This window comes from Globicephala melas, chromosome 17 (genome assembly GCF_963455315.2).
Source record: "Globicephala melas chromosome 17, mGloMel1.2, whole genome shotgun sequence".
NCBI lineage: Eukaryota > Metazoa > Chordata > Mammalia > Artiodactyla > Delphinidae > Globicephala > Globicephala melas.
Window position 1 is genome coordinate 34,557,808 of NC_083330.1, and position 12,771 is coordinate 34,570,578.

At 38.8% G+C, this 12,771-nt stretch overlaps 1 protein-coding gene across 2 annotated transcripts in view; it reads left to right on the forward strand.

The window, feature by feature from the left end:
• The window catches only part of NECAB1 (N-terminal EF-hand calcium binding protein 1), a 276,794-nt gene that overhangs the window by 155,282 nt on the left and 108,741 nt on the right, over nucleotides 1–12,771 (forward strand). For both annotated transcript variants that reach the window (XM_060287190.1, XM_030862858.2), the window contains exon 5: nucleotides 11,009–11,106. In XM_060287190.1, coding sequence (XP_060143173.1) covers nucleotides 11,009–11,106 — 98 coding nt within the window. The remainder of the gene's footprint in view (nucleotides 1–11,008; nucleotides 11,107–12,771) is intronic.

The following is a 12,771-nucleotide window of genomic DNA, read 5'->3' on the forward strand; positions in this document are numbered from 1 at the left end:
TCCTGAAGTGAGTCTTTTGTTGGCAGCATAATGGAGGGTCTTGTTTTTTAATTCAATCAACCACTCTGTGTCTTTTTACTGGATCATTTAGTCCATTGACATTTAAAGTAATTGTTGATAGGTATGTACTTACTGCCATTTTATTCCTTTTTTCCAGTTGTTTTTACAGCTCTTCTTTGTTCATTTCTTGTTTTTGAGTTTCTCATTGTGGTTTAATGACTTTCTTTTGTCATATTCTTGAGGTCCTTTCTTTTTGGTTTTTGTGTACCTATTGTAGGTTACCATGAGTTCCCCATAATTATACCTACTTGCTTTAAACTGATAATCATTTGGTTCAAACACATTCTAAACACATTTTATTTGTTTTTCAATATACCTTCTAGCTTATCTAAGTGATCTTCAATCCTTACTAAAAATTTGCCTTTCCTGTTGGAATTTTCCCTTTCCTACAGATTCTTCCTTCTTTATCAGTTAGAGAAGACCCTTCAAAATTTCTTTTATGGTATATTTAATATTGATGATTTTTTTTTAGTTTTTGCTTGTCTGAGAAATTCTTTATTTCTCCTTCTATTCTAAATGATGATCTTGCTAGGTAGAGTATCCTAGGTTGCAGGTTTTTCCCTTTCAGGACTTTGAATGTCACTCTCTTCTGACCTGCAAATTTTCTACAGAGAAATCAGCTGATAGCCTTATCAGGGTTCCCTTGTAACTGACTCTTTGTTTTTCTCTTGCTGCCTTTAGAATTCTCTCTGCAACTTTTGCCATTTTAATTATATGTCTTGGTGTGATCTTTGTGTTCATCTTGTTTAGGACCCTCTGTGCTTCCTGTACCTAGATATCTGTTCCTTCTTTAGTTTTGGGAAGTTTTCAGCCATAATTTATTCAGATACATTTTTGATCCCTTTTTCTCTCTCTTCTCCTTCTGGGACCCCTATTATGTGTATATTGGCACATTTTATATTACTTCATAGGTCTCATATATTGCTTTTATTTTTTCTTTTTCATTTGTCTTTCTGTCTGCTGTTCTGATCGGGTGATTTCCATTATTTCATCTTCCAGATCACTTATGTATTCTTCTGTGCCATTTAGTTTGCTATTCATTACTTCTAGAGTGTCTTTTTATCTCAGAAATTGAATTGTGTATTTTCGATTGGGTCTTCTTTATAGTTTACAGTTCCTTGTTAAAATGGTCTGAGTTTACTCTTTTTTTTCTTTTAAACTAAATTAAATTTATTTATTTTTAAACAGTATGTTTAAAAATTGTGGTGTTGAAGGAGTGTTTTTATGTGGGAGCATCCCTGTGTAGACTCTTTGTGTCCACTGTCTTTTGTGTAAGGGCTGGTTTTGATATGGATGCCAGCCACATATTTCCTCAGGGTGTGCTGGCTGCTATCCCTTTTAGAGAGGGTGTGTTTGGTGTTGGAGTATCTAAAACCTGTGCAGAGTGTGAGGCAGGACTTCCTCTCTGCTCCGTGGCTGTCTCTGCCCTGTCAGCGGTGGGGTTTGCTCCCAAGTTGCTGGAGTAGAAGCCTTGAGGGTCAGGCTGGAGCTGGCTCTCTTCCCTTTAAGTGTGTGTTTTTCCTTCTCCCTGTACTGAAACCTTTGCCTCAAAGAAGTAGAGTGCTGAAGTAAGTGGGACTCATGCACTTATAGTGGTCTGGTATGCTGCCTGTGTGTGCATCTATAGCTCCCCTCATCAACATGTTAAAGTCACATATTTTCCCCTGCTGTGGTTATCTCAGATCTAGTGCAAGTTTGTGGTTAAGATTGCATATGACAGGAGAATTCACTAGGCTAGGACTTGGGGTAGGGGCATTGTGGTTAGAGGAATTGAAGTGGCTGAGCTGCTGGTAGAGGTCTGGACTGCTTCTGGGACACTCTTTGGGTAAGTGGCAATGCTGGCTGCTGCTGTCCCACCTGGACCACACCTCAGGCCCCCAGGCAATCTCTGTGTTGCTAGATCAGGTCTTTTCTCAGGACGTGGCTGCCCTAGGAGCCAGACCCTATACCAAGCTCAGAGCCTGTACCAAGGCTGTGGCATGGAGTGAGTGGGCTGGGATATTCGCCTAACTCAGATTGGGGAGTGTGGTGAGGCATCAGCTGCTAGGGCAGACTTCTCTCTGCCCTGTCTGTTGCCAAGCCAGCACACACACCCTCTTTGTGAGTGGAGTCTAGGCTTCTCCAGCCTTTCTATCTGTCCCAATGGTTCTCCCAGCAGCCAAAGGAAAATAAGATGTGCTTATCTCCTCCACATCAGACCCAGGATGGGGACACCCAGTCTGTGGCTTGATCCCCTGACTCCCCAGGGCAAGAGTCTGCCTATGCAGTCTTTCTTTTCCTCTTAAATCCTTCCCAGGGGCACAGGTCCCAACTGGACAATATTTTTCCCATCCTACCCAGTTACAGGGGACTATTTCTTGAATCCTTTGTTGTATAAGAGTTCTTCTGCCAGTTTCCAATTAGTTTTCTTATGAGAATTTTTCCACATGTAGGTGTATTTTTGGTGTGTTTATGGGGGCAGGTGAGCTCCATGTCAACTTATTCTGCCATCTTTATCCTCCTCCCTGAAATATTTATTTTGAAAGATGGCTTTCCTTCTTTTTTAAAACAACCATGCCATTAACCAATAACCATTTCAGAAAAATATTGATTTCTCTAAGCAAATATAAGGTTTTGCATTTATGTCTATTATATTTCAACTTACTACCTTGGGATCAATATATATTCCATACCTTTAATTTTAATTATAACATCCAATATAATATTTATTCTAACCAACTGAAAAATGTGTTAACCATGCCTTTTCCTCTGTCTAAATTATTTAAAAATAATTAGATAATGACAGGAATATTTACATGGAAGTTTTCATAGGAGACTGCCCTTGTGTTTAAATTCTTACCTTTGAAGAGAGCATACCTTTCTAAAATGTCTCTCAGAAGAAACCATAACATTTCACTTAATTTCTCAAAAATTACTGACCTAGAGAAGTTTATAATGATATGCTTTTGGGAACAGCTATTTTTTTTTTTTTTTTTTTTTTTTTTTTGCTAACATCCTTACTGGAGTATAATTGCTTTACAATGGTGTGTTACTTTCTGCTTTATAACAGAGTGAATCAGCTTTACATATACACATAACCCCATATCTCCTCCCTCTTGCATCTCCCTCCCATCCTCCGTATCCCACCCCTCTAGGTGGTCACAAAGCACTATGCTGATCTCTCTGTGCTATGCGGCTGCTTCCCACTAGCTATCTATTTTACATTTGGTAGTGTATATATGTCAATGCTACTCTCTCACTTCATCCCAGCTTACCCTTCCCCCTCCCCTTGTCCTCAAGTCCATTCTCTAAGTCTGCATCTTTATTCCTGTCCTACCCCTAGGTTTTTCAGAAATATATTTGTTTGTTTTTTAAGATTCCATACATAGGTGTTAGCATACAGTACTTGTTTTACTCTTGCTGACTTACTTCACTCTGTATGACAGACTCTAGGTGCACACAACTCTCTTCAAATAACTCAATTTCATTACTTTTTATGGCTAAGTAATATTCCACTGTATATATGTGCCACATCTTCTTTATCCATTCATCTGTCAATGGACACTTCAGTTGCTTCCATACCCTGGCTATTGTAAATAGTGCTGCGATGAACATTGTGAACTTTTTCAATTATGGTATTCTCAGGGTATATGCCCAGTAGTGGGATTGCTGGGTCGTATGGTAGTTCTATTTTTAGTTTTTGAAGGAACCTCCATACTGTTCTCCACAGTGGCTGTATCAAATTACATTCCCACAAACAGTGCAAGAGGGTTCCCTCTTCTCCACACCCTCTCCAGCATTTATTGTTTGTAGATTTTTTGATGATGGCCATTCCGACTGGTGTGAGGTGATACCTCATTGAAGTTTTGATTTGCATTTCTCTAATGATTAGTGATGGTGAGCATCCTTTCATCTGTTTGTTTACCATCTGTATGTCTTCTCTGGAGAAATATCTGTTTAGGTCTTCTGACCACTTTTGGATTGGGTTTTTTGTTTCTTGATATTGAGCTCATGAGTTGCTTATAAATTTTGGAGATTAATCCTTTGTCAGTTGCTTCATTTGTAAATATTTTTCCCATTCTGAAGGTTGTCTTTTCATCTTGTTTATGGTTTCCTTTGCTGTGCAAAAGCTTCTAAGTTTCATTAAGTCCCATTTGTTTATTTTACTTTTTATTTCCATTTCTCTAGGAGGTGGGTCAAAAAGGATCTTGCTGTGATTTATGTCACAGCAAGAGTGTTCTACCTATCTTTTCCTCTAAGAATTTTATAGTGTCTGGCCTTACATTTAGGTCTTTAATCCATTTTGAGTTTATTTTTCTGTATGGTGTTAAGGAGTGTTCTAATTTCATTCTTTTACATGTAGCTGTCAGGTGTTCCAGCACCACTTATTGAAGAGGCTATCTCTTCTCCATTGTGTATTTTTGCCTCCTTTATCAAATATAAGGTGACCATATGTGCATGGGTTAATCTCTTGTCTTTCTACCCTGTTCCATTGATCTATATTTCTGTTTTTGTGCTAGTACCATACTGTCTTGATTACTGTAGCCTTGTAGTATAATCTGAGATCTGAGGTCTGATTCCTCCAGCTCCTTTCTGAAGATTGCTTTGGCTATTCGGGGTCTTTTGTGTTTCCATACAAATTGTGAAATTTTTTGTTCTAGTTCTGTTAAAAATGCCATTGGTAGTTTGGTAGGGATTGCATTGAATCTGTAAATTGCTTTGGGTAGTATACTCGTTTTCACAATGTTGATTCTTCCAATCCAAGAACATGGTATATCTCTCCATCTGTTTGTATCATCTTTAATTTCTTTCATCAGTTTCTTATAGTTTTCTGAATACAGGTCTTTTGTCTCCTTAAGTAGGTTTATTCCTAGGTATATTATTTTTGTTGCAATGGTAAATGGGAGTGTTTCCTTAATTTCTCTTTCAGATTTTTCATCTTTAGTGTATAGGAATGCAAGAGATTTCTGTGCATTAATTGTGTATCCTCCTACTTTACCACATTCATTGATTAGCTCTAGTAGTTTTCTGGTAGCATCTTTAGGATTCTCTATGTATATTATCATGTCATCTGCAAACAGTGACCCCTTTACTTATTCTTTTCCAGTTTGGATTCCTTTTATTTCTTTTTCTTCTCTGATTACTGTGGCTAAAACTTCCAAAAGTATGTTGAATAATAGTGGTGAGTCTGGACAACCTTCTCTGTTTCTGATCTTAGAGGAAATGGTTTCAGTTTCTCACCATTGAGAAGATTGTTGGCAGTAGGTTCGTCATATATGGTCTTTATTATGTTGCCATAAGTTCCCTCTATGCGTACTTTCTTCAGGGTTTTTTTAATCATAAATGGGTGTTGAATTTTGTCAAAAGCTTTCTCTGCATCTATTGAGATGCTCATATGCTTTTTCTACTTCATTTTGTTAGTATGGTGTATCACATTGATTAATTTGCGTGTACTGAAGAATCCTTGCATTCTTGGGATAAACCCCACTTGATCATGGTGTATGATCCTTTTAATGTGCTCTTGGATTCTATTTGCTAGTGTTTTGTTGAGGGTTTTTGCATCTATGTTCATCAGTGATATTGGCATGTAGTTTTCTTTCTTTGTGACGTCTTTGTCTGGCTTTGGTATCCGGGTGGTTGTGGCCTTGTAGAATGAGTTTGGGAGTGTTCCTCCCTCTGCTATATTTTGGAAGAGTTTAAGAAGGATAGGTGTTAGCTCTTCTCTAAATGTTTGATAGAATTCGCCTCTGAAGCCTTCTGGTCCTGGGCTTTGGTTTCTTGCAAGATTTTGAATCACAGTCTCAATTTCACTGCTTGTGATTGGTCTGTTTATATTTTCTATTTTTTCCTGGTACAGTTTTGGAAGGTTGTGCTTTTCTAAGAATTTGTCTATTTCTTCCAGGTTGTCCATTTTATTGCCATATAGTCGCATGTCGTAATCTCTCATGATCCTTTGTATTTCTGCAGTGTCAGTTGTTACTTCTCCTTTTTTATTTCTAATTTTGTTGATTTGAGTCTTCTCCCTTTTTTTCTTGATGAGTCTGCCTAATGATTTATCAATTTTGTTTATCTTCTCAAAGAACCAGCTTTTAGTTTTATTGATCTTTGCTGGCATTTCTTTTCATTTATTTCTGATCTGATCATAAAGATTTCTTTCCTTCTGCTAATTTTGTTCTTTTTCTCTAATTGTTATAGGTGTAAGGTTATGGGTTTTTTTGTTTTGTTTTTTTTCATGGTACGCAGGCCTCTCACTGTTCTGGCCTCTCCCATCGTGGAGCACAGGCTCCGGACATGCAGGCTCAGCGGCCATGTCTCACGGGCCCAGCCACTCCACAGCATGTGGGATCTTCCCAGACCGTGGCATGAACCCATGTTCCCTGCATCGGCAGGCAGACTCTCAACCATTGCACCACCAGGGAAGTCCAAGTTTATGTTTTTTATTAGAGATGTTTCTTGTTTCTTGTAGTAGGATTGTATAGCTATAAACTTACCTCTTAGAACTGCTTTTGCTGCATCCCATAGGTTTTGGGTTGTCGTGTTTTCATTGTCATTTGTTTCTAATTATTTTTTTGATTTCCTCTTTGATTTCTTCAGTGATCTCTTGGTTCTTTAGTAGTGCATTTTTATCCTCCTTGTGTCTGTATTTTTTACAGGTTATTTTCTGTAATTGGCATCTAGTCTCATAGCGTTATGTTTGGAAAAGATACTTGATACGATTTTAAATTTCTTAAATTTACCAAGGCTTGATTTCTGACCCAAGATATGATCTTTCCTGGAGAATGCTCCATGAGCACTTGAGAAGAAAGTGTATTCTGTTGTTTTTGGATGGAATGTCCTATAAATATTAATTAAGTCCGTCTTGTTTAATGTATCATTTAAAGCTTGTGTTTCCTTATTTATTTTCAGTTTGGATGATCTGTCCATTGGTGAAAGTGGGGTGTTAAAGTCCCATAAGGTGATTGTGTTACTGTCAATTTCCCCTTTTATGGCTGTTAGCATTTGCCTTATGTATTAATGTGCACCCATGTTGGGTGCATAAATATTTACAATTGTTATCTCTTCTTCTTGGATTGATCCCTTGATCATTATGTAGTGTCCTTCTTTGTCTCTTGTAATAGTCTTTATTTTAAAGTCTATTTTGACTGATAAGAGACGTGCTATTCCAGCTTTGTTTTGATTTCCATTTGCATGGAATATCTTTTTCCATCTCCTCATTTTCAGTCTGTATGTGTCCCTAGATCTGAAATGGGTTTCTTGTAGACAACATACATATTGGTCTTGTTTTTGTATCCATTCAACCAGTCTATGTCTTTTGGTTGGAGCATTTAATCCATTTACATTTAAGGTAGTTATCGATATGTATGTTCCTGTTACAATTTTCTTAAGTGCTTTGGGTTTGTTATTGTCAGTCTTTTCCTTCTCTTGTGTTTCCTGCCTTGAGAAGTCCCTCTAGCATTTGTTGTAAAGCTGGTTTTGTGGTGCTGAATTCTCTTTGCTTTTGCTTGTCTGTAAAGGTTTTAATTTCTCCATCGAATCTGAATGAGATCCTTTCTGGGTAGAGTAATCTTGGTTGTTAGTTTTTCCCTTTTATCACTTTAAATATGTGTTGCCACTCCTTTCTTGCTTACAAAGTTTCTACTGAAAGATCAGCTGTTTACCTTATGCGGATTCTCTTGTGTGTTATTTGTTGTTTTTCCCTTGCTGTTTTAATATTTTTCTTTGTATTTAATTTTTGTTAGTTTGATTAATACATGTGTTAACATGCTTCTCCTTGGATTTATCCTGTGTGGGACTCTCTGCGCTTCCTGGACTTGATTGACTATTTCCTTTCCCATATTAGGGAAATTTTCAACTATAATCTCTTTAAATATCTTGTCAGTCCCTTAGTTTCTCTCTTCTTCTTCTGGGAGCCCTATAATTTGAATGTTGTTGCATTTAATATTGTTCCAGAGTTCTGTGAGACTGTCCTCACATCTTTTTTTTTTTTCTTTATTCTGTTATGAGGTATTTATTTCCACTATTTTATCTTCCAGTTCACTTATACATTCTTCTGCTTCAGTTATTCTGCTATTGATTTCTTTTAGAGAATTTTTAATTTCATTTATTGCACTTTTCATCATTGTTTGTTTGCTCTTTAGTTCTTCTAGGTCCTTGTTAAATGTTTCTTATATTTTCTCCATTCTACTTCCAAGGTTTTGGACCATCTTTACTATCATTACTCTGAATTCTTTTTCAGGTAGACTGCTTATTTCCTCTTCATTTGTTTGGTGCGGTGGGTTTTTACCTTGCTCCTCATCTGCTGTGTGTTTCTCTGTCTTTTCATTTTGCTTAATCTACTATGTTTGGTTCTCCTTTTCATAGGGTGCAGGTTTGTAGTTCCTATTGTTTTTGGTGTCTGCTGCCAGTTTCTAAGATTGGTTCATTGGGTTCTGTAGGTTTCCTGGTGGACAGGACTGGTGCCTTTGTTCTGGTGGATGAGGCTGGATCTTGTCTTTCTGGTGGACAGGACCACGTCTGGTGATGTGTTTTGGTTTGTCTGTTACCTTATTATGATTTTAGGCAACCTCTCTGCTAATGGCTGAGTTTGTGTTCCTGTCTTCCTAGTTGTGTGATATAGGGTGCCCAGCACTGTAGCTTGCTGGTTGTTGGGTGGAGCTGGGTCTTAGCATTGAGATGGAGATATCTTGGAGAGCTTTTGCCGTTTGATATTATGTGGAGCCAGGAGGTCTCTGGTGGACCAGTATCCTGAACTCAACTCTCCCACCTCAGGGGCACAGGCCTGACACCCTGGCGGGGCACCAAGACCCTGTCAGCCCCACAGCTCAGAAGAGAGACAGAAAGAAAGAGAGAAAGAAAGAAAGGAAGAGAGTTATTAAAAAATAAAAAATATAAAAATATTAAAAATGAGAAAATGAAAAAGTAATAAAAAAAGGAAAGAAACAATGAAAGAAGAGAGAAACTAAACCAAAAAACAAATTCACCAATGATAACAAGCGCTAAAATCTGTACTAAAAAAAAATAAAAATAAAAGGACAGACAGAACCCTAGGACAAGTGGTAAAATCAAAGCTATACAAGCAAAATCACACAAAGAAGCAAAGACATACACACTCATAAAAAGAGAAAGAGGAAGGCTTCCCTGGTGGCACAGTGGTTGAGAGTCCACCTGCCAATGCAGGGCCACGGGTTCGTACCCCAGTCCAGGAAGATCCCACATGCCACGGAGCGGCTGGGCCCATGAGCCATGGCCCCTGAGCCTGTGCCTCTGGAGCCTGTGCTCCGCAACGGGAGAGGCCACAACAGTGAGAGGCCCGTGTACCACAAAAAATAAAAAAAAAAATGAGAAAGAGGAAAAATATGTATATATATCTAAAAAAAAAAGGAAGAGTGCAACCTAATCAACAAAAAAATCTACCAATAATAATAAAGTCTAGATACCACAAAAGATAAACCTAAAACCAGAAAAAATTTAGAGATGGAAAGAAAACCCCAAGTCTACAGTTGCTCCCAAACTCCACTGCCTCAATTTTGGGGTGACTCGTTGTCTATTCAGGTATTCCAGAGATGCAGGGTACATCACATTAACTGTGGAGATTTCATCCACTGCTCCTGAGGCTGCTGGGAGAGATTTCCCTTTCTCTTCTTTGTTCGAACAGCATCTGGTGTTCAGCTTTGGATTTGGCCCCGTCTCTGTGTGGAGGTCGCCTGAGGGCATCTGTTCTTCACTCAGAGAGGATGGGGTTAAAGGAACAGCTGATTAAGGGGCTCTGGCTCACTCAGGCTGGGGTGGGAAGGAGGGGTATGGACTGTGGGGCGAACCTGCGGTGTCAGAGGCTGGCGTGATGTTGCAAGAGCCTGAGGCATGCCATGTGTTCTCCCAAGGAAATTGTCCCTGGATCATGGGACCCTGGCAGTGGCAGGCTGCACAAGCTCCTGGGAGGGGAGGTGTGGATAGTGACCTGTGCTTGCACCCAGACTTCTTGGTGGCTGCAGCAGAAGCTTTAGCATTTCATATCCATCTCTGGGGTCTGCACTGATAGCTGTGGCTCGCACCCATCTCTGGAACTCATTTAGTCAGTGCTCTGAATCCCCTCTCCTCATGCACCCTGAAACAATGGTCTCTTCCTTCTTAGGCAGTTTCAGACTTCTTCCCGGAATCCGTCCCAGCTAGCTGTGGTGCACTAGCCCCCTTCAGGCTGTGTTCACACAGTCAACCCCAGTCCTCTCCCTGGGATCTGACCTCTGAAGCTGGAGCATCAGCTCCCAGACCCCACCCGCCCCGGTGGGTGAGCAGACAAGTTTCTCAGGCTGGTGAGTGTTGGTCGGCACTGATCTTCTGTGCGGGAATCTCTCCATTTTGCCCTCTGCACCCCTATTGCTGTGCTCTCCTCTGTGGCTCCAAAGCTTCTCCCCCACCCCCAACTCTGCCCATGAAGGGGCTTCCTAGTGTGTGGAAAGTTTTCCTCCTTCACAGCTCCCTTCCAGAGGTGTAGGTCCCATCCCTATTCTTTTGTCTCTGTTTTTTCTTTTGCCCTACCCAGGTACATGGGGGTTTTTTGCGTTTTGGGAAGTCTGAAGTCTTCTGCCAGCATTCAGTAGGTGTTGCGTAGGAGTTGTTCCACATGTACATGTATTTTTGATGTATTCATGTGGAGGAAGGTGGTCTCCACGTCTTACTCCTCTGCCATCTTGAAGGTCTCTCGGGAACAACTTTTTATTGAAGCAGTTGTGTATGTAAATCCAGCTTCATTTTTTCCCTATTTTTTGTAAGATAAAAAGAATAATGGTAACCCTCCAGGACTTTTTCGTTTTTAATGAAAGTATATTGACACTTTAGTTAGTCTCATCTGAAAATTTGTCAGTTTTATCCGTTTGTTTTACTCATTTATTGTGTAAATCTTCAGTTGATATTTTGTTTTATCATTACCTAAAGGCAAACAAGTATTTATTTCAATATTTTTACTTTTCAGAATATTTTTCTCAGCATTTGGGCGAGTATGAGAATGTACTAACAGCACTTGAAGATTTAAATCTTTCCATCCTGAAGGCAATGGGAAAAACAAAAAAAGTAAGGAAATTTGATTATTATCTATAAAATCTCTTCAAAATATCTTTCTCTTGAAAATCATAACTAGTTCCTAATATATCATGGAAGTACAGATTTGTTTTAATCACTGATAATTTATTTTTTTGATATAAATGAGCTTTTTTATTCATTCACAATACAATTACAAAAAACTTACCAGATTCTAGATACTGTGCTTCATGCTAAGGATACAAAGAGCTGTTCAAATGGCTCTTATTCTGATGGGGAGATAAGTGTGTAAACAAGTGATTACAACATAGCACAACAGAGAGAATTACAAGATAGAATACCTTACTCGTGCTGCAGGAGATGACATCTAAGCAATTTGAATTAAAAGAAATAGTTATAGCTAGGCCAAGGAGAACCAGCTACAAGTAACATCAGGTACAAATGCCCTCTTTCAGGAGGGACACAGGGCATTCTAGGAATTGAAGATGTCCAATAAGGCTAAAATACAGAAAATCCAAGAGTGGCAATGTGTGAGGTAAAACTGGTGTTGTAGGGAGGGGTCACATCTTTCACAATGTTGCTGGTAAACCTAAAGATTTAGACTTGTATCCTTAATGCAAATAAATTAGCCATATTAAGCAGAGGTATGACAACTCATGTAGTCTTTTGAAAAGACTGTGTAAGAATTAGCTTGGGATTAGGGTGGAGAATGTGGAAGAACAGAATTAAGAAGATGAGTAGGAGGCTAGTTCACTAATCCAGCTGAGAGATGTTGGTAGTTTGGCAGTACTGGCAGAACAAATGGAGAAACGTAAGTGAATTGCACATATATTTGAGATCACGTCAATAGAATTTGGAGAAGGATTGAATATGCGGACTGGGAGGGAAGGAATTTTCAAGAATGAATCTTAGTTTTCAGTTTGTGTTCCTGGACAGTGGCACTATCTAGACAGAGAATGCTAAAAGAGGGCCAAGTTTAATGAGATAAGATCATAAGTTATATTTTAGACACATTGGGTCTAAACTACATTTGAGACATCTAAGGAAAGTCAAATAAACCATTGGATACATAGGTCTAGACCTGAGAAATGAAGTCTAGACTGGAGGTATACAATATGTGAACTGTTAGTGCTTAGGCAAGAACTTGAGTGATATGTCATCTGAAGAGAGACTATAAAGTAAAGAGAAGAGGGAACCTAACACTGAGCTTTAAGGAACTTCAGCTCTGATGGTGAATAGAGGGGAAAGAGCTAGCAAGCGTGTCTGAAATGGAATGGGAAGAAAGGTGGGAAGAAAGACAGGAGAGTATAGTGTCCAAAGTTGAAGAAGAGAGTTTCATGAAGTAGGAGGTGGACAATAGTGTTGACTTCTATGAAGAAGTCAAGAGAGATGAGAATTAAGATTTCCACTATCAGTAAGTCAAAAAAGACATTTTAGCACATAGAGTGCATAACAAGAAATTTAAAAAATTAAAGAATATACAGAATTTCTGGATAAAGACACCACAGATTAACACATACAACTCTTGAAGCTCCATGAAAAAGACTGAAATTAGATATTTTAATGGGGAAATTTATAGCAGCAAAATTTGGAAACTGAAAAGCAAATGGACAACCAATAGTTGATAGAAGACCTGAGATATTTGACTGCTTGGCCTGGACTGAGCAAAAGGAGAAAACCACCAACTTGATTTGTAGA